General features: G+C 43.3%; 1 protein-coding gene across 2 annotated transcripts in view; it reads left to right on the forward strand.

Moving 5' to 3' along the window:
* The window catches only part of bmp1a (bone morphogenetic protein 1a), a 36,587-nt gene that overhangs the window by 8,540 nt on the left and 4,750 nt on the right, over positions 1-23,297 (forward strand). For both annotated transcript variants that reach the window (XM_084055740.1, XM_084055739.1), the window contains exons 2-18: positions 1,415-1,528; positions 3,300-3,419; positions 4,521-4,638; positions 5,860-6,038; positions 6,512-6,617; positions 12,792-12,916; positions 14,670-14,785; positions 15,336-15,438; positions 16,007-16,123; positions 16,748-16,893; positions 17,054-17,249; positions 17,834-17,959; positions 18,730-18,890; positions 19,121-19,301; positions 19,576-19,701; positions 19,956-20,083; positions 20,811-21,024. In XM_084055740.1, the coding sequence (XP_083911866.1) occupies positions 1,415-1,528; positions 3,300-3,419; positions 4,521-4,638; positions 5,860-6,038; positions 6,512-6,617; positions 12,792-12,916; positions 14,670-14,785; positions 15,336-15,438; positions 16,007-16,123; positions 16,748-16,893; positions 17,054-17,249; positions 17,834-17,959; positions 18,730-18,890; positions 19,121-19,301; positions 19,576-19,701; positions 19,956-20,083; positions 20,811-21,024 (2,376 nt within the window). The remainder of the gene's footprint in view (positions 1-1,414; positions 1,529-3,299; positions 3,420-4,520; positions 4,639-5,859; positions 6,039-6,511; positions 6,618-12,791; positions 12,917-14,669; positions 14,786-15,335; positions 15,439-16,006; positions 16,124-16,747; positions 16,894-17,053; positions 17,250-17,833; positions 17,960-18,729; positions 18,891-19,120; positions 19,302-19,575; positions 19,702-19,955; positions 20,084-20,810; positions 21,025-23,297) is intronic.

Consider the following 23,297-nt stretch of genomic DNA (forward strand, 5'->3'; position numbering starts at 1 on the left):
TAAGAGACTACTCTATTGTCTGGGATGTTTTTGTTGCCTTTTTAAAAGCAAAAAAGCTCAGTCCTCATAAACCGTATTATAATCTATTATACTATATAAAAAGGAACTACTTTATTTATTTATATTCTACGTTTCGGTGATCCTTATAAGCTGTTGCACAATCTGCTTGCTTCAGTGGTGTGCTACAGTAGATTTGCACGCTGAAACTTTGGACAAATAGAGCCTTTTTCTCCAGAACCACAGTAAATCACTTGCTTCCAGTCTAGAGTTTACTGGTCCCCAGGATTTCTATCCATGAGCAGTCCCTCCCATCACACACACGCATGCACACGCATGCACGCACGCACATGCACACGCACACGCACGCACACGCAATTAGAGAGGGTAGTCACTAGTCATTTTCTCTGTACTTCCCTATTCAGTGTTCTACTGTGGGCAAAGGACAGGCCTCATCTCCTGTTCAGACAAGAGGTCCAGTGCCTCTCCAATCCTCTCCTCTCCTCTCCCCCTCTGCACACCCCCCCTCACTCCTGCATACAAGACCGGCCGTAAATTCTGGAAACGTGTTGGTGTTAAAAGCTTGTAAAACAGAGCGCCCTGTCTCTGCAGAGAGGACTCCCAGCTTTTAACCGATACAGAAATAGGGCATTTAGCAAGGAATCCCATAAAGCACATTCCTCATAAAGTGTGACTGTTTGGTTATTTTTCCTTCTCCTTGGCCTCATTAAAGAGCTATTACTTGTTCAAGGTGCCCCATATACAGTATTGAAGCAATGTCAGTGTCTCGCTATATCAGATGTGATGGCTGTCTTAAACTACACAGGGACATTAGGGCACAGAGTATGGATTTTATTGTTTAAGAAACATCTGGCCCGAGTTTAGCTGAATTTATATTACGACTATAATCATATTTCTCAGTTCGTGTTCTCTCCGTTCTCATGTTTCTTGACTTTCATGAATTTGCATGACCCCCATCACATGTCTTACATTTATATATCCACCCCATAGCTTTTATTGGAGCCATAGACTGTATTTATGTTATCCGAAGAGATCGCATAACTGCTATTTCATAAGTCTGCGTGTTGCTCTTTTAGTACGGCGGGGACGGCAAATGAATCTGAGACAGGGACTGTGTGTGTGTGTGTGTGTGTGTGTGTGTGTGTGTGTGTGTGTGTGTGTGTGTGTGTGTGTGTGTGTGTGTGTGTGTGTGTGTGTGTGTGTGTGTGTGTGTGTGTGTGTGTGTGTGTGTGTGTGTGTGTGTGTGTGTGTGTGTGTGTGTGTGTCTTTCACCATTGCTTTGAATATGCAGACTACTCAGTCGGGCAGGAAAAGCTTGAGGCTACTGGACTGTGCAAACCCATGCGGGGATGCCTTAAATTTGTCTGACACAGTGCCTTTTGTTTGTATGTTTCAGTTGCCTTTCTGGGAGACATTGCCCTGGATGAGGAGGATCTACGCATGTTTAAGGTGGACCGGATAATAGACATGGCCCAGAGAACCGTCACCATTGTTAATCACACAGACACAGGTAACTAAGTTGGAACAATTCAAGTAAAAATTGCTCATTAGAAATCTGTATTGCTTCAGTAATCTTTCATGTTGGGGAGCAATTATGCAAGGAGGATTTATATCTACCAGTAAAGATGCACTGTAGCTCATTACAAAAACTGTGGAGCACTAGGAGGGTGGATCAGGCCCAGCTGAGGGTTGGCAGCACCACCTGTTAAAAACGAGCTTTGTGTTCATCATCAGCTCTCTAAATGTTTATGCCGACTTGCAGAATGACAATGTAACGGACATTGCACAGCTTTTGGTATGCTTGTATCAGAGTTTACATTGGTAAGTAATTGCTGGGTGTTTTGATTGTGCAAATAAAAACGGTCTTTAGTCTTTAGACAACAGCTGTCAAATATCACAGACAGCATGCTTCTCTTTAAGTATAGTGAGCATGAAAGATCAAGTTTGTACTTGTCCATCAGTTGACAATTCACATTGTGGCCACTTAGCCACAGGATGTGGGGGGACAGGATGTGGGGACCCCCACCAACATCACCCACACCAGTATGATAGAAGAGCAAGATTTCTTTGGGGGGGGGGATTGCAAGATGGTATTATTTGTTGTGTGTGTGGGGGGGGGGGGGTATTGCAAGTGCACATGTGTAGTAGCGTCAGTGACTCAATTTGCCCATTTAAGCTCATTGTGCAGAGGTGTCAATTTCATTGTTGTGCAACAGAAGACTTACTTTGTTTTCAATTAGGGTTTTGTCTTTCTGAAAACGATTACGATCAAGTCGTAGTCGTTACATAAGGTATCCTTCAGTGCGTGCATGTGTGCGTTTGGTAATTGATATTGCCTGGTTTCTCATTTCGACTGGCAGACTGAAATTCAAGCAGGGCCTATTTCAGCAAATTAAAATGTTAGCACTGCTGTGCTGTGCCTTGAATGTTCATTAACCACTTTCAACCTGGAGTCCCTAACATTTTCATAAATGCCCACACATTTATCATTATAAATTCCCCCCCGCGAAAATTGTATATCTGCAAGTTCCCGACCTGCTTCGAGCTTGTAGATCGGCTACTTTTGCCGCACACCACCATTGTACAACGAAGTATAAAATAGGGTGTATTGTTAAGCTTGTATAATACAGTACAGCAAGCAAACAATTAAAAAGCAATATGGTTGAACCACATGGCTCATTGAGATAATATAACTAAAAACCAAAGTAACATTTATGTGTGATAAAATAGCAAGTTATTCTTACAAATGTTCTTTTCAGGGTTTGTAGTCATGTGATCATCCCTAACTTTTACACATTACTGTATGTAGGGATGGGACGCTATGAAAATTACACGATTATTGTGGCAAAAATTATTGCGATTAATTATATTATTGCGATAATCAAAATATACTTCTTAAAATTGCGCTTTTGTTAACTACTTGAACACCCAGCATCCCTATTCTGGGAGGAACGTTCGCCAAAAATAGCTGATCTACAAGCTCACAACGCATTGCAATGCAACGCGTTGTGAGCTTGTAGATCTGCTATTTTTGTCAAATCGATTTGTTTAAAGTGAAATAATAGCGTACCAAATGCGCTCTTTACAGGTCCGCTTTATCGAGGAAGTGTAGAGGGTTTAAGTGGTACTGAATTTGCAGCTCTAATTAACCCTAGTGTGTGACGGAGGACAATTTTACAAAAAATAAATCTCCACAATACGATTATTGTGAGGTTTTTTTTATTACGATAAACGATTATCGTCCCATCCCTAACTGTATGTTTGCTTGATGTGAATGACAGGGTCACAAAATAGTCAAAACCGGCAAGGAGCTCGCCGCAGGAAAAGGGCTGCAACCTCCAGACCAGAGCGGGTGTGGCCAGAAGGCGTCATTCCATATGTCATCAGTGGGAACTTCAGTGGTAAGTGAATATGTGAACATGTGGATTGCCAATTTGGATGTGCGACCTGTTGTATGATCAGTGGTGTAAAGTAACTTGAGTACATTTACTCAAGTACTGAAATTAAATACAATTTTGAGGTACTTTTACTTTACTGGAGTATTTCCAATTTTCTATACTTTTACTTCTACTCTACTACATCTCAGAGGCAAATATTGTACTTTTACTCCACTACAATTATTTTAAAACGTTAGTTACTAGTTTTGATTATTATTACAAAACATACATTAACCACTCAACCCTATATACATTTCGGCCATTTGAAAATAGCCGATCTACAAGCTCACAATGGGTCGCGTCGAGCTTGTAGATCTGCTATTTTCAAAAGATTTTTACACATTTGAAAACTTGTGAAATGGGATATTCTGCATAATGAGTACTTTCTACTTTTGGTACTTTAAGTGCATTTTGATACCAATACTTTTGTACTCTTACTCGAGTAAATAGACTTTTACTTGTAACAGGGTATTTCTACATTGCAGTATTGATACTTTTACTTAAGTAAAAAAAAATAGTACTTTTTCCACCACTGTATGATTAAGTATAAATCAGGCTATAGCGATGCAGTTACTACTTCTCTCAAAGAATGTACAGCTATGCGTGTGTATGGAGTTGCACTGTGATTACAGAGCTTTGCCAAGAGAATACATAACACATATGTTTTGCATTAGTGTACTTCTCTAACAGTAGCAATCCTTAACATGAAATCATTATTTTCTTGGTTACGGTTAAGGATATGACATTTCGGGAAAGGCCCAGTAAATGATACAGACTTAAACAAAGAGGTAGCCGGTGCTGGTAAGAGGTGCTGTGTATTACAACTGTAATAGAATTGTTTGTCTGTAATGGTTTGTAAAAGAAACCCCATAACCCTAAATTATATGTTCAACAAAGTCCTGTATTGGGTCTTTTCTTAAAGGACAAATTTCTTGTCCTTTTCCTAAAGGACAAACCTGACAGCTGTTACCAGCTGTCAGGTTCGCTCTACAGTTGCTTCATATACATCTCTCCTGTGGCTGGTTGTCGGCTTCACTGATCTCACCCCTGCTGTTCTCTTTTCAGGCAGTCAGCGGGCAATATTCCGGCAGGCCATGCGCCACTGGGAGAAGCACACCTGTGTGACATTCGTTGAGAGGATGCAGGAGGAGAGCTACATTGTGTTCACCTACCGACCATGTGGGTGAGTCCGTGGGGGTGGGGCTCCTTCAGGAAGGAAGTCGGCCTCTGCTGACCATTCCATATCCGCAGTACCGCAACTAATGATTTACCGCATAAGTACTTTTCCTTGCCTCCCACTCAGCAGCCTTCCGTATTTGCTCATCCCCTCTGTCCGCAGTCTGCGTGTGAGTTGTTATTTCATCCCCCCTACCGGCCCTAAGAGAGATGGCCATTCAGTGGACAAGAATGTTTCCGTGTGCTTGGTCATCCTTCTAACCTCAGTGACTGCACACGTATGTCATACACGTGGTGTGCAGAACAGCACCCAAGGGAGTGCCCTCCTCAACTTCTACACAGTCATTCGCTCCTTCCTTATTTCTAATGGCCGCCAAATTCGCCCTGTTGGTGTGGGCTTTCACCCCCCACCCCCCCGCCCGAGTATGAAATATGAGCAAAATGGCCCAGGCCAGATGTGTTATAACTTAAGACATTCAGACACATCCCGTCACAACTGTTGTGGCGTCATGCAGTTCCTGCTTGACCGTATGTGATGCTGAGCACAAGCGGTGTGTCAGAAGGCAAATATGGCACATGAACCCTTACCAAGAAACATTTTCCCCCCAGCCAAAATGTTGATAACCATTTTAGCCTGCTGGTAACTGGCCTCTAGAGTAACAGGGATGACATTATCCACTCAGGCGGCAGCGGTTAGCAGTGGGAATGCTTGGCTCTGCTGCATATTCAGCAGACCCCCATCTGTCCTGTGCAAAGTTCAAGGCGTGTCTCAGGAGAGGCTGCCTGGGCGCACAGTAATTAGAGAGAGCGGCTGGCTGGCCCATGGGGGCGCGATGTGTGTGCACCCGTCCACCAGACTCCCACACTGAACCTTTCATGTCACGCTGGGATGGAGCCCTGAAGTCAGCCAGCTTGTGTGTGTGTGTGCATGTGTGTGTGAGTGTGAGTGAGGGGGCACCTCATCTGGCTGGCTGTCCTGCGAAACACTACGGAGGTTGTTGCGATGATGTTGTTCCCAGTAGAGTGTGTTTTTGAAATATAGAAGTGCATGTTAGCAGACACTGCATGCTTTCTAGAACCAGGGCGGACGTTCCTTCCTGGTTTGGCCACCCTCTGTGGTTTCCACTGGCATGTTGGTGGAAAAGATGTTTCCGTTAGACGCTGACCCGGCTAACCGTTGTATTTGTGTGTGTATGTCTGTGTTTATTGTGTGTCTGGGGGTTCATAGGTGCTGTTCTTATGTAGGTCGCAGAGGAGGAGGCCCCCAGGCAATATCCATTGGGAAAAACTGCGACAAGTTTGGCATCGTGGTGCACGAGTTGGGTCACGTGATTGGCTTCTGGCACGAACATACGCGGCCCGATCGGGATGAACACGTCAGCATTATCCGGGACAACATTCAACCAGGTATAAGCAATGGCCTTGTGTCAGAACCCACAGAACTAATAGAGACATTCCCATTTGAGACAAATTTGATAAAAAACAAACATGAATAACTCCTGGGGAAGTAAGGCTAAGGTAGACGAAACCACAGAAAACCACACCTGCAGGCTACACACTCACCTTATGCTCATGGAATCCTGTCCAAGCCACAGATTGCTAAATCACTTGTGACCTAAATCTAAACATAACTTGCCATAATATTGACTTTTATATATTTGTCTGTCTCCACTCTCCAGTAGATTGTTAAAAAACTTTGCTGTCCTTAGAGGTATAAAAATCAAGTAACAAATGCATCTTCCAAGTACGAATGACACACCAAAGTATCTGTAGCCTCATTGTACAGTTTGCATGATTATTATTTTATTCACCTTAGACATACATGCAGATGTGCAACATGAGTTTGTTTCATATTTCGGATATGCTTTTTCTTTTCATAGGACAGGAGTATAACTTTCTGAAGATGGAGCCAGGGGAGGTGGATTCTTTGGGAGAGGTCTATGACTTTGACAGTATCATGCACTATGCCAGGAATACATTCTCCAGGTATGAGCCAATGCCAAGTTCTCCATGCACGATGCACATGAAAATCAGTTGTAGCCCAGCTCCGAGTGAACTGTTTCCCAGTCCACTGTACTTTTGACCCATAGTGTGTCTTCTCATTTACAATGTTCTGGGACAAATCACTGTCATACTGGTCCAGATGTATACATCTGTTAAATCAGTGGAAAACTAAGCACCTACCCATGTTTTAGTTAAAACTAAGTGGTGCAGGTTTCTCTGCTGTTTTCTTGACAAATCTCATTCATGAAACCAGTGAGCATGTCAGTACCTTCCCCTCCCTCAATGTCTTATGCAACGATGTTTGTGTTGTAATCTTTTAACTCCTTTGATAGTCTGTAGTTACATTGTGGGATAACCTACTTTGTAGCGGCTGTGCTGATGTGATGTGTCTATTATTTGGACAGGAGTACATTGCCTGTCCTGGCAGAGGCATTACCAAGCCAGGTGAAAGAATATAAACACTTGGGTGCCTGAAATAATAGTCATTAGATTTGATGTATACGTTTGAATTGAGCATTTCCACTTGGGGCCCAATAAGCAGGATCCAATTCCCTTTCATCTGAAATCTTCCTGTATTGCTGCTATGTTCAAGGTTTCTTATTCTGTAAATGCAGCAAAAAACAGTGCCTTTTGTAACATTCCTGTAACAGTTGCTTTTAATGCACTGTGATGATAGTAATTCCAACATAATCGTGTTCTTACTAGGTCTATAATGTTAAAAACAATCAACATTTCTGTACACTCAAATTCAGTTTCAATTTAACTTTTTAGTGATTTATTCAGTAAACTCATTAAAGTGCACACTAGTTTCTTAGAAGGCTGATGGCAGTGTTTTGGAAGGCGTAGTTGAAAGTGTTTATCTGCCATGAGCTAGCTCCCACCCGCAGGCCGTTCCAATTAAGGCAGTCCTGTTTGGATCCCGCTGGTGTAGCAGCAGCATCAGGCCCTGTAAAGCGCTCCCATCAATCCTGGGGTTGAGTTACCCAGCAATACTGGACTGGCTGTATCTGATGCCTGATTTCATGCTGTGACGCTTTGTGAGCTTGTAGATCTGTTATTTTTCGCAACATGATTTGCAACCAAGTGTAAATCAGGCGTAAGCATGCCACATTCATAGGCCTGTGAAGTTCCTTGTAAATGGCCTCGTCTCATACCGTGAACGGCCTCATTATACTCCAAAAGGCCCTTTGAAGAGGCTTTGATCGTTAGCAGCGTGATCCATCCAAGATCCCAGACCTCTGTACATGCTTAATAAGGCACATTTTTACTCTGTCGCTCAACACTTTTCGCTCAGTAAAAAGACAAAAACACATAATTTGGGTAGAGCAGCGCTTGTCGGAAGGGTTGTGCATAACTGTTTATTAGATGTTTGCTGCAAAGCTTCATGGTTCCCAGGTGTTATAATGTATACCATACCCCAGAAGGTTGACTCCCCTGTGAGCACAATTCAGGTCAACACTTAATGATCACCTTGAAGGCTTGAGCGAGAGAGAGAATGAAAATTCATATGTAGCCTACAGTATAATGCACAGAAAATGAAAGTTCTGCCAATTTTCTTGCCCTTTCAGTTTGGGGAAAAACGTCTATAAGGGCGCTCAGGGGGTTGGAAGCTGGGGCAGGGAGGGCATTCTTTGTCGCTGCACCAGCAGCTCCAACAGTTTGGTGTTGAACTGTGAATAGGGTGTTCCTTCGCACACGCTACGTCCTCCAGGTGAAGCTCCTCACTGGCAGGCAATTCCATGTGTATCGGAGAAGGCATGTGGGGTCAGCAGTGACAAGACTACACAAGTGTCTGTGTGGAATTTAGAAATTGGCATAACGACTAAATTGAAAAAGAAAAGACCCTCAAACAGATTAGACTTGTTTTGGGTGCTATGCTTTGTACCACAGAAGATACCACAGATAAACAACCACGAGTATCTGGATTGCAAAAGATCCGCTCAGGCTGATGCAAGTAAACTGTTTAATTGTTTTTGTTGTTGTTGAGACAAATCCACACACGGTCTGTTCAGGCTCAAATATCCATCTTTCTCACCAAATAAACATTTCTTAAAGAGCAATCAATCTAGCCACTGGAATACATTTCAAGCACTCCTATTCATAATTCACATGACTGAGGAGTGTCTTCCTGGCTTTTGAAAATGAAAGCCGAGGGTGTGCCATTGACTTAATGACACTCCAGTGTGCCAGAGTGTCCCTGAGTGCCAGCTGACCTCATTTCTATCTTCAGCTCCTCGTTTGATGCCGCAGGAAGCCTTTCCAGATGTTGCGCTGTCATTCAGCAAGAGACACACAATGTGTCACAGTGTTTGGTGGAGGCATGAACCTGCCTCAGTGTTATGTCAGTCTGGGGTATACCAGCCTCGTCTCATTTCAAGGCCACAGTTCATCTGGAGTGTCGTTCACCAGCTGGACTGTGGCAAAGCCAATCTTATGAGTCATGTAGTAATTGCATAAAGCATCACTCCTAACACAGGATTCTTCATAACCTTTCCAGTTATTATTAGAATGTCTTATATGTAGTGATTTCTGAATATTGCTGTTGCCTCCCACTGCCATGAGCAAGTTTTGACTTCAGTTTTGCATGATCTAAGAATCATACAATTCTATTCTAAAATATCTTAGACAAACAAATGGGGGAACATTTTAACAGCTGGATGATTCAGCTATTCCAACCATGTAATGTTCCTACGATAGCAGAAGTGGTTTTGACACCCATCATGCTAGTACGAGTGTAACGCGAGCCCTGGGCACACGCAAGTGAGAGGAGAAGAGAGGTGAGCGGCGATCGTGATCATAACTACCTCAGTGTGATATGAGAAACAGCTGTTGGCTTTCCTTTTGTTCTACCCCCCGTCTGTCACTGTGCACTCTTCCATGTCCTCCATTGCTCTCCCAGTGTATGGGCCTCTTCGTAAATCAACTGCCATACTTGCTTGTGGCAACCAAATTCTGGGAAGAAGAGAGAGAATCTTTGTCTGACTGGCGGCTGTGCCTGGGTGTAGGCCAATGTACAGAAATGTCTGTCTGGCTCTGTGTTTCCAAGAATGTGCTGTGCACATGATGGAATTGGTATGTTTTTAAGAAATATTTGTATTTTTGCCTGCATGTATTATGAATCGTTAGTGAAGAGTGACAGGTAAGAGACATATTTTGGTATTGGTCAAAAACCAACGTGAGGGCAAGCATAGAGAACACAACATTATCCACTATAACAAACTAAAGTCACAGTATTTTCATCTGTGGTAATCAGACCTCTGGGAGTGACTTGGAGACCTGAATAATGGTTACTTTGTTTGATAAAATAAAAGAAGTAAAAGGTATTTTGGGTTGGACCCTTGCTTTCATATTCGATTTCACTCAGTCAATGTACCTGAGACAGTACCATATAACTGCTTTTAGTATTGGTGTACAGCAGGGGTTTTCAACAGGTGGTCCGTGGACCACTGGTGGTCCGTGAAGGTATTGCATGTGGTCCCTGACCATGCACATAATTGTGAAAGTGAAAGTGAATATTTTCTTCCATGGAACAGTGCACTAAATGATCTATTTATTGTAAGTCGCTTTGGATAAAAGCGTCTGCTAAATGACTGTAATGTAATGTAATGTAATCTATGATGATGCATCAATGTTGTGAGTTACTGGGAAGTCGGAGGTCAAGAAATTCCCCAGAAAATCTCAAGAAGGGGAAGTGTACGTGATTACCTGATTAAGTCGTCATTATTAGGAAAAGTGCCCATATAATCACACTTGTCTGCTCACTCATACATAAGATACAAAACATGAGTTTAGTGGAAGGTTGGATAAAGTAAGAGAATGGAATAAGGGTAGCCGTGGGATAGGAATTCATCAGTGGTTCTCAACCTTTTTTTTTATAGCTCTGGACCACTCACATATTTCAGTTAAATAATGCCTGGGCTTGATATAATTTCTTGCACATAGTATCGTGCAAGAAATTAAATCAAGCCCTTAACAGTCATTATTTAATTGCAAGCTTTTTCTCCCACACCACGCCTATTAATTCAAATATGTTCTTATATTTGATGGACTTATTAAATATTATTTCAATACATTTTAACACATACAAGGTATTTTATTTTATTTACATTTATTCTATTTACATTTTTAAACATTTTCCCATGGACCAATAATTATGCCATGGACCACTATTAGTCCGTGGACTATTGGATGCAGACATGGGATGCATAGAAAGTGTTACCTAAGCACTAATCTTAGTCCATATCCCCACCCAACACAACAGTGGTCCCCAGGTTGATTGTCAGGGTGGTGGTCCCTGGTTCACAATCAGTTGAAAACCCCTGGTGTACAGTATGGAACTTAAACTCATATGTTGTTGTTCTACACACTGCTCTGGTTTGTGAACTAACACTTTGTTTTCATTTCAAGTCAGTGACTGTCGCCATTGTCCTGTTCGTAGCTGAAATTTGTCGTGATTAATAAAACTGTTTAGAGATTAGAATGTATTTGTGTTTCAGAGAACTACTGGAGACAAGGGGCTCCAGTTAGCTTTTCACAAGTCATTCTATGGGTTAGATATGCAGAGCACATTTACCGAGCCTTTATTGGCTGGTTTACCTGTACCAGTGTCTTCCTTTGTCGGCCCATTATTAGTCATTGTGTCTGCTCAGTGTTTTACTGTAAATCACCGTGGGAAGCCAGGGTCTCTGCCAGGGTCTTTCCCTCCTGTCGAGGGTGTTGTTAGGATGATTTCATGGCTTGCCCTCATGTTTTGATGTGTCTCCTGGGGACAAGCAAGGCTGATCCTAAAGCTTTTTGTCTTGGGTGTGTTACCCGACCGACAGCTTTAACCCTCCACCCCCGCCCCCTGGCTCTGGAGACATTTTTCAGGCCCGGTGCATGGAGCAGAGCCAACTCAAATAAAGACCTGCCAATGTGGCCTTTGTCTGCTCTGACACCGGCTGAAGTGGCGTTGTTCACCGGCAGCCAGCATACGGGCTCCTGGAAGCGGACAGACGGACGTACAGGCAGCAGAGGCTGAACTGTTAGCTCAGGCTGCGCTGTTTGCACATGCCTGCAGTTGATAGGCATGTCACCATGGGAACGGCCAGGGAGCTGGGCCATTGCTCACCAATGACTACAGAAAGGGAGGAGATGATAAACTAGTAAAGTGTTAAGTGAGACAGTTGCATGAAAATGTACTTTCCACATCAACTATTCAGTACTGCCTTTTCTGTGGTGCGCTTCTACGGAAGCCGTTTATGTACTTTTTTTTCTCCGTACTTGCAGTTGTTATTTTGAGCGTTGAATTTGAACAATGAATGTGGCTGCTTTTCCCCTGCCCACCTTCAAAGCTCCATGTAATGTAGTTTGATTTCCTTTCAGTATTTGTGGGGAAGGGCTTAGCTGTGCTCCCATCTGTGGGGCACACGTGTGTGTGAAAGTGTGATGTCAGCATTAACCTCAGAAATGGCCTCTGTGACCCCTGGTCTCCGAGGAAAACATTCATACAACTGAAAGGCAACCAGCAGCCATCCCCCTGTAAATTAAACAAGACTAAGAGTCTAAAACCCCCATTAGCATCTCCTAGAGTTCGTTTTTGTGTTATCTTGTTTAAGGACCACAGTACTGGACAAACAATGGCGATCCATCCATTCGATTTTGAGATATCTATATCGTACGACACATATTGTACTACAGTAAAGTAAATGAGGTCACTCAAGTGGTTAGGGTTCATCCTCTGGGGAGCATGAGCGTGCTCAGCAAATGCCATGGCAATCCATCCAATCGAATCGATATCTTGTGGGGGACCAAAGTGTTGAATGGACGACAATGCCATACTTGGAGCCCTGCCCCTGTGGTCAGGCCTAATAATGCTGATCTGAAGTAAATATGAGACTGTGTTCTCCTGGCCTCTCCTCTGTGTCCAGAGGTAGCACTTTTTAGAACTGACTTCACGGGCCAACAGCCAAGCTCACATCAACAGAACTGCTAGATGCATTCATAGCCGTCAGCATCCACTCTTTAAGCCCTTGATAATGTTGAACTTTTAACAGATGAATGACGATGAGCCACTTCTTTAATGACAGAACATGTTAGAGGGGGAGTTTATGGCTAGGACCATATATGCACCATATGGTTTTTGTGCTAATAAATGTCTGTTTTCTTGTCTTGCAGAGGCATCTTCCTGGACACCATCCTGCCACGCTATGATGTCAATGGTGTGCGACCACCCATTGGCCAGAGAACCAGACTAAGCAAGGGGGATATTGCACAGGCACGCAAACTCTACAAGTGCTCCAGTAAGACCAAAATGCCAAAGTCTGTCTCTTGTGGTTTTACTCTCTTGTCTTGCTATTATTTGGCATGCATGTGCAACATATTGCTCAGGGAAAGAGCCTGAAGAAGCAGTCCCTGCCTTTCCCCAGATGTAGTTTACATTGTGTAGAAATAGCCAAGCATCTACCATTGATGTGGTGTGGCTCCCTGGCTACGGTTTCTGAGACGACCAAGCCAGGAGGAGTGTAAACACTACCAGAGGACAGGAAGTTTGTCATCAGTCTTTCCCAGATAGAGGCAAAAGAACAGCTGGCCTCAAGAAGACAATAACTAAAATGGCTGCTCAACACACTGTTGTTGTGTCCCCAGGTCAGGACATTTGCAATGTAAACTGTATGACCAACACCCTAAAGAGAGTTATACAGCTCTGACTTTTTTCCTAGTTGGTTCTCTGTATTTATGCTCACAAAGATGTGAGAGAAGATTTAATGCGCTTGTGCAAAACAGGCATTCGAAATAAAGTGCAAATTTATAGCATTAACAGACATGCATTGGAATAGCCATCTGCTAAACACATCTGATGTCACAGACTTAATTGTAGTTCAGGCTAGGATAGATGAGCTGTCAGCTCCACATTAAAGCTCAATGTACAAACATGGTGATGGTGACCAGAGGCTGGACTGGCCCAGTGTGGTTTTACTGTAGAAGTGGAAGTCAGAACCATAAATGACTCCTGTTGGCGGGGCTTTATAAATATAGGTCTGTGTGAGAGCACAGCCCTGTGACAATCTTGCTCTCTTGAAGGAAAAGCAGAGTGGATGATGTGGCGCACAGTGTGGGGGATGAGTTACTGAGTCTCTCCACGTGTTCTTGGAAGAAGAAAAAAAATCCTTAAAGAGCCACGGATCTCCCATTCACACAGCATTCTTCGGAGCGTTTGTCATCGCCCTCAGAGTGCCAAATAGCTTGTTAATGGTTTAGTATCACCAGATCTCTGCCAAGCGTTATTAGACAGAACTTGTGGCTCATACTTTGTCCCGTTTTTAAACACATACACACTGACCTCAAGGGAGCCAGAAACGTAAACAGTTAGGGGGGGGAATGTTTTTTGAACGCCCACTGGAGCAGAGCAGGGTAAAGGAAGCACAGAGGTAATAATCTGTGTCTAGTTCCCATGACAAACAACCCAGGGTACATTTCCTATCTTCTAATCTCTTTCTGTATCGCTGCCGTTATAAAGTAAATCTCTCTCCTGCTGGGTATTGGCCTCCCTCAAGCCTGCTGGGGGATCCTTTGCCTTGAGGCCATGTGTACTGTTTGAAATACGTCCTATAAGCACAGTTGGTTTTTCCCAGTCAACCTGAGGGGGGTTTAACTGGCAGCATCACGTATATAATGCATCATGGGTGTCCCAGAGGACTGGGTTATTTATAGTGTGCCAGCTCTACTTTCAGAGGATATTTCTTATGCTTTCTATTCTTTTGTGTGACGATCATCTGGAAGGGGGGTGTGAATATTACCAGCAGATGTGCCTTTGAACATGAAAGAGTTGCCCCTTACTTCACACTCCGTGTTTTAATTCCACCCATCAAGCATCATGCCCTTGCTGCGAGGTGTCAAGGGATCCACTTCAGAGCCGTTTGTCTGTACAGCTGGATTCAATGGCGATGGTTTCAGGCAGAAGCTAATTGGCATTTCAATATGCTCAGAGCTCAAGCAAGCTTGATATATATTCTCTGTGTGTGTGTGTGTGTGTGTGTGTGTGTGTGTGGATAGGATGTGGGGACAGTCTGCAGGACAGCAGCGGGAACTTCTCCTCCCCTGGCTTCCCCAATGGATACTCAGCCTACATGCACTGCATCTGGAGGATATCGGTCACGCCGGGGGAAAAGGTATGATGCATGAGTAAATGGAAAATGTCTGAGTTACTGACTTGAGACAACTTCTACCAGCGAGCATTGCTGTGTCCTTCCACTGCTTCCTTACCCCAACCTCCTTAACCCCATTAAGACCTGTGGCCAATTCTACAAATGCCTTCTAAATCAGTAGTTATGTTTTGTGCCACAAGGACCCCAGATTGATATATATTTGGCCACGGACCCCCATCTGAAAATGTTTTGTGCCAGGGACCCCCAGAATAGAAGATTTGCAGCTTGAATATCTGCTATTTTTGAACATTTTCAAAAATCTTGAAAGTGTTTTTTTGAATAATTTTGAATGGCCAGAACAGTGGTTTAGAACCACTGTTCTAAACCGCTGTTCTAAATCCTAAGAGTTTTCTGAAAAACGTTATGTTGCATATAGCTAAAATCTAAAATGACAGATGCTTTCCCGGTTTTAATGGGTAAAGAGGATCACGGCTGTTTGACGTCGTTGCATGACCTTGAACCATACATGATAGTAATCTTCCTCTCTCTCTCTCTCTTTTTCCCTATCTTTTAGATCATTCTGAACTTCACCTCCATGGATCTGTACAGGAGTCATTTGTGTTGGTATGACCACGTAGAGATCCGAGATGGGTACTGGAGGAAGGCCCCACTCAAAGGTCAGCACTACATAAAAACTGCTGTACAATGTACATCTTAATTGTAGTCTTCTGAAAATAAATGGTTATTTATTGGATATGCTCTGATAATGATGCCAGAGTAAAATCTTGCACAAACAAAACAAAAATTAACTGCCCAGCCAGATGGCAAAAACGAAAAGATGCTAAGTAAACTGTAGCTTGTAGCAAGTTTAAGCGGTAACTATTATGACCACTTACGCTGGAAACCTCTTACGTCGCTCACGTGCGTTATTGTGTTCGCAACTGTTCTCACCAAACCTGGTCACATCTGGTCAATGCGTTTCAATGAGAATGCGCATGGAAACACTTTTTTTCCCACCTGGAGCAGGGGAAAAAAACATGCGTCTGTAGGCGTCCGTGCGCGACCGGTCATTCATTAACAAGGAACCGGAAAAAACGGTGTCTGCAGTCTGCACGCTTATGCCTGCGCGTTTCACAGTTAAGTTGTGAGCTGTGGCTGTAAGGAGCTGTTTTTGAGAGCTGTATTAAAGACTGTGTGAAGGGGTGATCAGCTCTGATTTGTGAATGTCACCTTGTGACTCCACAGGGCGTTTCTGTGGAGATAAGCTGCCTGAGCCAATCATCTCTACCGACAGTCGGCTGTGGATTGAGTTCCGTAGCAGCAGTAACTGGGTGGGGAAAGGTTTTTCAGCTGTGTATGAAGGTAAGAAGCACCTATTCCTATTCACCCTCTACCGTTCCCAAGCAAACCACATACACCAGCATGTCGAGTCACATAGTCAGCAATGTGCCTGAAAGCTGCTCAGGGATCGTGTAATATCCGCAGGCCTCATGTTTGGCTTCCCCACTGCTGATGTGTCAGGCCCCTTTTACGCTGCATTAATCAGATTTTGGTTTTGGCCAGAGCTCATATCCCCCTCCATTGTTTCCAGACCCTGGCCTACAGTGCAGGGCTGCTGTGTGTGTGTGTGTGTGTGTGTGTGTGTGTGTGTGTGTGTGTGTGTGTGTGTGTGTGTGTGTGTGTGTGTGTGTGTGTGTGTGTGTGTGTGTGTGTGTGTGTGTGTGTGTGTGTGTGTGTGTGTGTGTGTGTGTGTGTGTGTGTGTGTGTGTGTGTGTGTGTGTGTGTGTGTGTGTGTGTGTGTGTGTGTGTGTGTGTGAACGGTACACATGTGTGAACGGTACACATGTGTGCCGTAGAGCTGATTCTGAAAGGCATTTCAGAATTCTCAGTGCGCAAATAATAATGAGCACATGCTCTTTTGAGGGACATGTGCTGATGATGTTGCTATCCAAAATTCGTCAGTGTTGTTTTCGTTATCACATGCAGCCATCTGTGGAGGAGAGGTAAAGAAGGATATTGGCCAGATCCAGTCTCCCAACTACCCAGATGACTACCGGCCCAACAAAGTGTGCATCTGGAAGATTTCTGTGGCTCAGGGCTACCATGTCGGCCTTACCTTCCAGTCCTTTGAGGTGAGACACTAGTCCTGTTAGTGTTTTATGCCCATGATATTGAGCCATGTGTAGACATATTTTCCCGCACATTAACTTTATGTAAAATGCAGCATATAAATAATTCATAGGTTTTGCTAGTTTAGAGAAGTCTGACCTTGGTGCGTTTATCCTCCCTCAGATTGAGAGACACGACAGCTGTGCCTATGATTACCTGGAGGTACGCGATGGGAACTCTGAGAAAAGCCCCCTGCTGGGCCGCTTCTGTGGTTACGACAAGCCAGATGACATTAAGACTAGCTCCAATCAGCTATGGATGAAGTTTGTCTCAGATGGCTCTGTCAACAAGGCCGGCTTCGCTGCTAACTTTTTCAAAGGTCAGAAGTTAAATGATGCAGACTTGAAGTACACTTTTCCGATTTGAATGTGCCAGCCTACGTAAAGCCTGCCTACTGGAGGAATTGTTTTACGCAAGCTGACAAAGATTTTCCAGAGCCTTTGGTGGTGAGCCCTCAATACATAGAAAAGATTGGGAAGTTTTATGACAGATTTTCACATATCCTATGGAAAGATACAGTTAAAAATCAGCCGCTTGGCCCGGACAGCTGGCATAGTAGCGGTCCAGGCACCTAGGCCCGATGTAGCCTGACAGCGCGTCGCGGGTTCTAGTCCCGATCCCGACGGCCTTTGCTGCGTGTCACTCAGCAGCTTGAGCATTTAAGGAAAAACGTCTAAATACCGGTGTGACATTGTCCCACTTGGGCAATGTAATTCTTATATAGATTATCTAATTCTTGTTATGTAATTATGTATGATGTTTGCACTATGTGTTATTTATTTATACATATCATTCATCTCCTTCTACTTGCACTGCTCTGATGCTCTCTGGGAGGGCCTCTCTTGTAGGGCCATTGAACCAGGGGGCCGGCTAAAGGGTGCTAACATATCATTGTACTTGTAGAGATGGACGAGTGCTCCAAGCCGGACAATGGTCGCTGTGAGCAACGCTGTGTGAACACTCTGGGCAGCTACAAGTGTGCCTGTGACCCAGGCTATGAGCTGGCTGCCGACAAGCGCAGCTGTGAAGGTAAGCACAGAAAGAAGTGTGACCGCCACTTTGTCAATATGCAATTTGACATGTCCTTCATACAGTACTAGATACGGCCACCCAGATAACAAGTACAGTTATCCTCGAAGGCCAGATGAGATTAGTGCTTGTCTTTTTGAAGATTGGATCCATGACAGCACAAGCATTATTCTTATCTAAAATTACTAGTCATTCTTTAAGCCGTAACAACTAGTGTACAAGCTCCAAAATACCTATTCTGTCTTCTTACCTTTTTTGTCAAACCTAGTCACTGTCTGCCTCTAGAGGAAGATGTATATCACTACACAATTATTATGTGTGTGGATATCTAACTTAAACCTTTATGTTGTCTTCGAAATTGTTATATTTTAAATAGATTTAAAGTTGACCAAGTTGAATAACACACACCAGCTTCTCAAAGATTTATTTGTAGAGAGGGAAATAAAGCATATATTGCATAAGAGATGTAACACTTGCCTGAGACCTCAGTGTCAGGTCAGCAAGTAAACAAGCTTATTTAGGACACAAAAAAGATTCCTTGCCAGTTCTCATTGCGTAACTATCGTACCATTGGGAGTTTATGATTAATAGAATATTTATCTTGTGGAGGACTATTTACCCTACATTTTATTCTTTATCAAAAAAATCACTGTCAAAGTGGTGAAATATGTGTGTTTTCAGATGTTATTTTCTGACTTGTTTTCTGATGTTGTTTTCTTACCTGTATCAAATTATATCAATATGTCTTTCATATCATATTGATCGTACAGCTGCCTGTGGAGGTTTCATCACCAAGTTGAATGGTTCAATCACCAGTCCCGGCTGGCCGAGAGAGTACCCGCCCAACAAGAACTGCATTTGGCAGCTGGTGGCCCCCACCCAATACCGCATCACCCTACTCTTTGACGTCTTTGAGACTGAGGGCAATGACGTGAGCACTGGGGTTATTATGAATCGGCATGGGGTGGGTTTGTTCTGTTTTGCTTTTTTTCCTGTTTGGCTGTCTCTCTATAGATCTTACTGCACTGTGATTGCTGTCCTGTCCATAGCATCGTTCTCTGGCTTAACCAGTTTATGGCAAATCGAGTGATTTTTTATGTTTTCATAACTGCAACCAAATAAATGGTTCCAGGCATCTCACACACCTCTTCCTTTTGTCAGGTTTGTAAGTATGACTATGTAGAGGTACGTAGCGGACTCTCTGCAGACTCGAGGCTACACGGGAAGTTCTGCGGAGCTGAGAAACCCGAAGCCATCACCTCCCAGTACAATAACATGCGCATTGAGTTCAAGTCAGACAACACAGTGTCCAAAAAGGGCTTCAAAGCTCAGTTCTTTTCAGGTGAGTCTACTGGCAGTAAGGTGTTTCTCACATGACACTTTATAATGAGTTTTGATGGAAGTGTTGCCAAAAATTATGTATTTTCAATTTATTTCTTTTAAAATAAAAAAACTTCCATTGAAAATACCTCATTTTTGTCAAGCGTTAATTCTCTAAAGGGATGAACATTAAAGCATACTCTTGCCTTTAGGATTTGCTTATCTTCTGTCGCTACAAGCTAGCACTGAACATAAGCACAGTAACTACAGTTGTGTCCTTTTGTGCCCTCCTCCAGACAAAGACGAGTGCTCCAAGGAGAATGGTGGATGTCAGCATGAGTGTGTCAACACCTTCGGCAGCTACAGCTGTCAGTGTCGAAGTGGCTTTGTTCTGCATGAGAACAAACATGACTGTAAAGAAGGTATTTCACCATATTAACTGCACATTGACTGCCCAATATTACACCCAATGGCATATTGATTCTGTTTACTTCTGAATAGGATTATTTATGGCTAATGTACAGTATGTGTTTTAGTCAATGGGGTGGAGGCAATACATTCCAGTATGCCAGTAATAACAGAAAAGCCTCCCTGAATGGAGTTTGAGCATTGGCCTGTTCAGTGTGTAGGGGGATGATACCAAGGTCTGTGTTGACCCAGTGTTGTGTTTTCCCAGCCGGCTGTGATCACACCGTGAACAGTGTGAGTGGCACCATCACCAGCCCCAACTGGCCTGATAAGTACCCCAGCAAGAAGGCGTGTACCTGGGCACTCTCCACAACACCAGGCCATCGCATTAAAATCGTATGTCATGCCCTCCACACACACACACACACACACACACACACACACACACACACACACACACACACACACACACACACACACACACACACACACACACACACGTGCCTTGAGCTCTCCCTCTGGTTTTGCTTAGCATTCTCTTGTGATGTCTGTTCTTGTTTGTATTGATTGTGAAATCCATTGAGGACTCTTTGGTACCCAGCAAAGCAAACAGATTTTTTCATGTCAACAGTGATTTAATGTTGCCAATTTTTGCATGTTTCCTGGTAATGATTTATGTCTCCCACGTCAGTTATTTGCATAATTCTGTTCTCTATCACTGGCAGCTATATATCATCTCACATTTTGTTCTGGCATTCATTTAAAATATCTATGTCAGGGATAAAGTTACCATGAGAAAAAAAGGCAATGCAGGCCGCTTTTTAAATGGAAATTTCCTAATTCCCTAATGGCGTGCCATTATGCTCCTAATTAATTATTTCATTAGAATTCTAACATAATTCTAATTATAATTTAATTATAATTTCTAATTTAAGATGCAATAACTTCATCACTCAATATTCTCAAAATGTCTGTAAGTCATTTTGTCATGGACTTGAGGTTCCTATCCAAACTTTATAAGGTTTCATAAAGTTTGACTATCAATCATTTAGTGAGAGTATGTTCTTTCACCATGTTTAGAATTTAACTTTTCTATTCTATTACATTCTATGGTCGGTTCCAGAACTTCAATGAGATTGACATGGAAGCCCACCTGGAGTGTGCTTATGATCACATTGAGATCTATGATGGTCGAGACGGGAAGGCCGCCAGCCTGGGTCGTTTCTGTGGCACCAAGAAGCCCCCACCCATCACATCTACTGCCAACAAGATGTTCATTCGCTTCTTCTCCGATAACTCGGTACAGAAGAAGGGCTTCGAGGCCTCTCATACTGCAGGTACATTTTAACATGTTAGAAAACGAAAAATGTTTTTTCTCGCACACTCCAGCATATACATTTCTCTTTATGTTGGCCGTTTGGCTTTGTTTGACAGCCAAAATGTTGGAGCTGGAGTGTGCCACACATTCTTTTCTTTGTTTTATAGTTGCACTCAGCATGCCTTGGGGTACACACGCACATTTATTGTTTTATTGTTGTTCATTGTGCTGTTATTGGTATTTGCTCCAGGAATGCGCTGTGGGAATTATGTGTTTTCTTGTTTTATGTCCTATACTTCATTTCAAGCAGTTATGTTATATACGTTAAATGTGTGGGAAACCATGGGCGATATGGGTATTTGCAGTAAGCACTGCGTCCCTTCTGTTGCTCAAGTGCTGAGCTTAGAGAAATTGAATAATTCCTACAATGCCTACAAGTAAAGAATGAGATGGCACCCGTGGTACTCCTGCAGAGAAGATGCTCGCCACCAGGTGAAAAGGAGAGCTTGTCGCTGATCTCCATTTCCAGAAAAAGATAACTTGATGTTGATGTACATTTCTTGACGCAGTGCGGTTATACCTTGTCCCTGTACTCTCGAAACCAAGAACAATTGATCCTGCAGGCTTTTATTCTGGGACTTCACCCTGATCACCCTCGGGACTCTGGAGTACATACACCTGCTCCATGATGCCTAACAGCAGGACGAGCAAAAACAATTTTGCAAGCCACCAGCCGGGCACTGCATTGTCCACGCTTGAGTAAGACAGTCGGAGTGGGTGGAGGATGACACAAGCAATATACAATTTAGGAGAAAATGGTACGAACCCTCAACAAATGACAGGATAAATTCTGTGCTGATTTTGCTGATCTAAGGCGGCAAGGGGTTGTGGGGGTGGATCATGTCCTGAAGGTAAGACGGTGCCATATTTGCGTGGCAGGTCATCACCACTGTTTTGAATTGGATGCAGGAAGAAACTAGAAGCCAGTGATTTAAAACACAGAAAATGTAGGCCGATGGCATTGACCCTGGCATTGTAGATTGGTTGAAGGGGTTTGAGTGAGCATGCAAGCCAGCAAAGAGGACGTTTTGGGGGGTACCTTTTGCCACTGTACATTTGCACAGATGTGAAATTTACCCTCTAAGGCCGGAGATGACTGAGGCTTGGATAAGGAGCTAGTAGGCAGGCAGACTCCTTGGTGAGGAAGTGTCTGATTCTCCGGATGTTGTAAAGTGCAAACCTACAGGATCGAATGATCTCTGCAACGTGTGCCTTTAAGTGCAGGTGACTGTCAAAGACCACATCCATGTTCTTCGCAGTTGGAACAGGAGCCACCTCCATGGAGTTGATGGAAATGGAATCCTGCTGGGGGAAGGACTACATGGAAGAAAAGCTCAGTCTTGTCTGCGTTGAGCTTGAGGTGGTAGGAAGACATCCACTTTGAGATGTCAGCCAGGCATCTGGCTCATCAGCATAACGGTGATAGGAGAGCTAGTGAGCAGAGATGACAGAGCTATAAGGGATTTGGTGTAGAGAGAAAAGGGAACGTCCCCTGGGGTACCCAGGCTAAAAGCGTAAGGCGGGATATAAACACACTTTTCCATGAAAACGGTTTGGTCTGACTGATTTAAGTCCAGGCTCAATACTCACTTTTATTCCGTACTTGTTATTAATTCTCCTGATGTGACAGGTTTCTGGCTTGTACCCATGACCATGTATTGTTTATTTGTGCCCATGAGCTGTGTGTCTTGTTTATGTCAGTGTTTCTTGAATTTGTGATTTTAGCTACGTCCTATGGTTTGTACAGCATTTACATTTTTTTTTAAATGCTGTAGCTAAAATCACAAAATTAAAATCACAAATGTATTTGTAAAGCACATTTAATGTGCTTTACAAATAAATTTGACTTGACTGAGGAGTGGGAGGCAGCCTGGGCAGCATGGAGTGCCTCTGTAACTGAGATAAGTGCTGTATCAGTAGAGTGGGCCAGCTTGAATTCTGCTTCGGATCAAACCGTTTGCCGGCAACCGGGGGGTTGGGGGGAGGACTTTAACACAATGTATTGAATGTTACTCTTTATTCTTGAATAATGACATTTGATATGGTCCTGTTAGGACTTTTTATTATGTCACTGGTCTGTCTCTTCATTTACAAAGTTCCTTTGAATATTGTAAATGAGACTGACACAAAGGAGTGAAAATCCCAGTCATGAAAATGCTTGCATAAAGCTGTTGCACAGACGCATTCTTCTTGTCAGAGCCACACGTTTACCTGATTCTGGTTTTATACATC

This window comes from Gymnoscopelus microlampas, assembly GCF_963454915.1.
Source record: "Gymnoscopelus microlampas genome assembly, chromosome: 4".
In the NCBI taxonomy this organism is placed as follows: domain Eukaryota; kingdom Metazoa; phylum Chordata; class Actinopteri; order Myctophiformes; family Myctophidae; genus Gymnoscopelus; species Gymnoscopelus microlampas.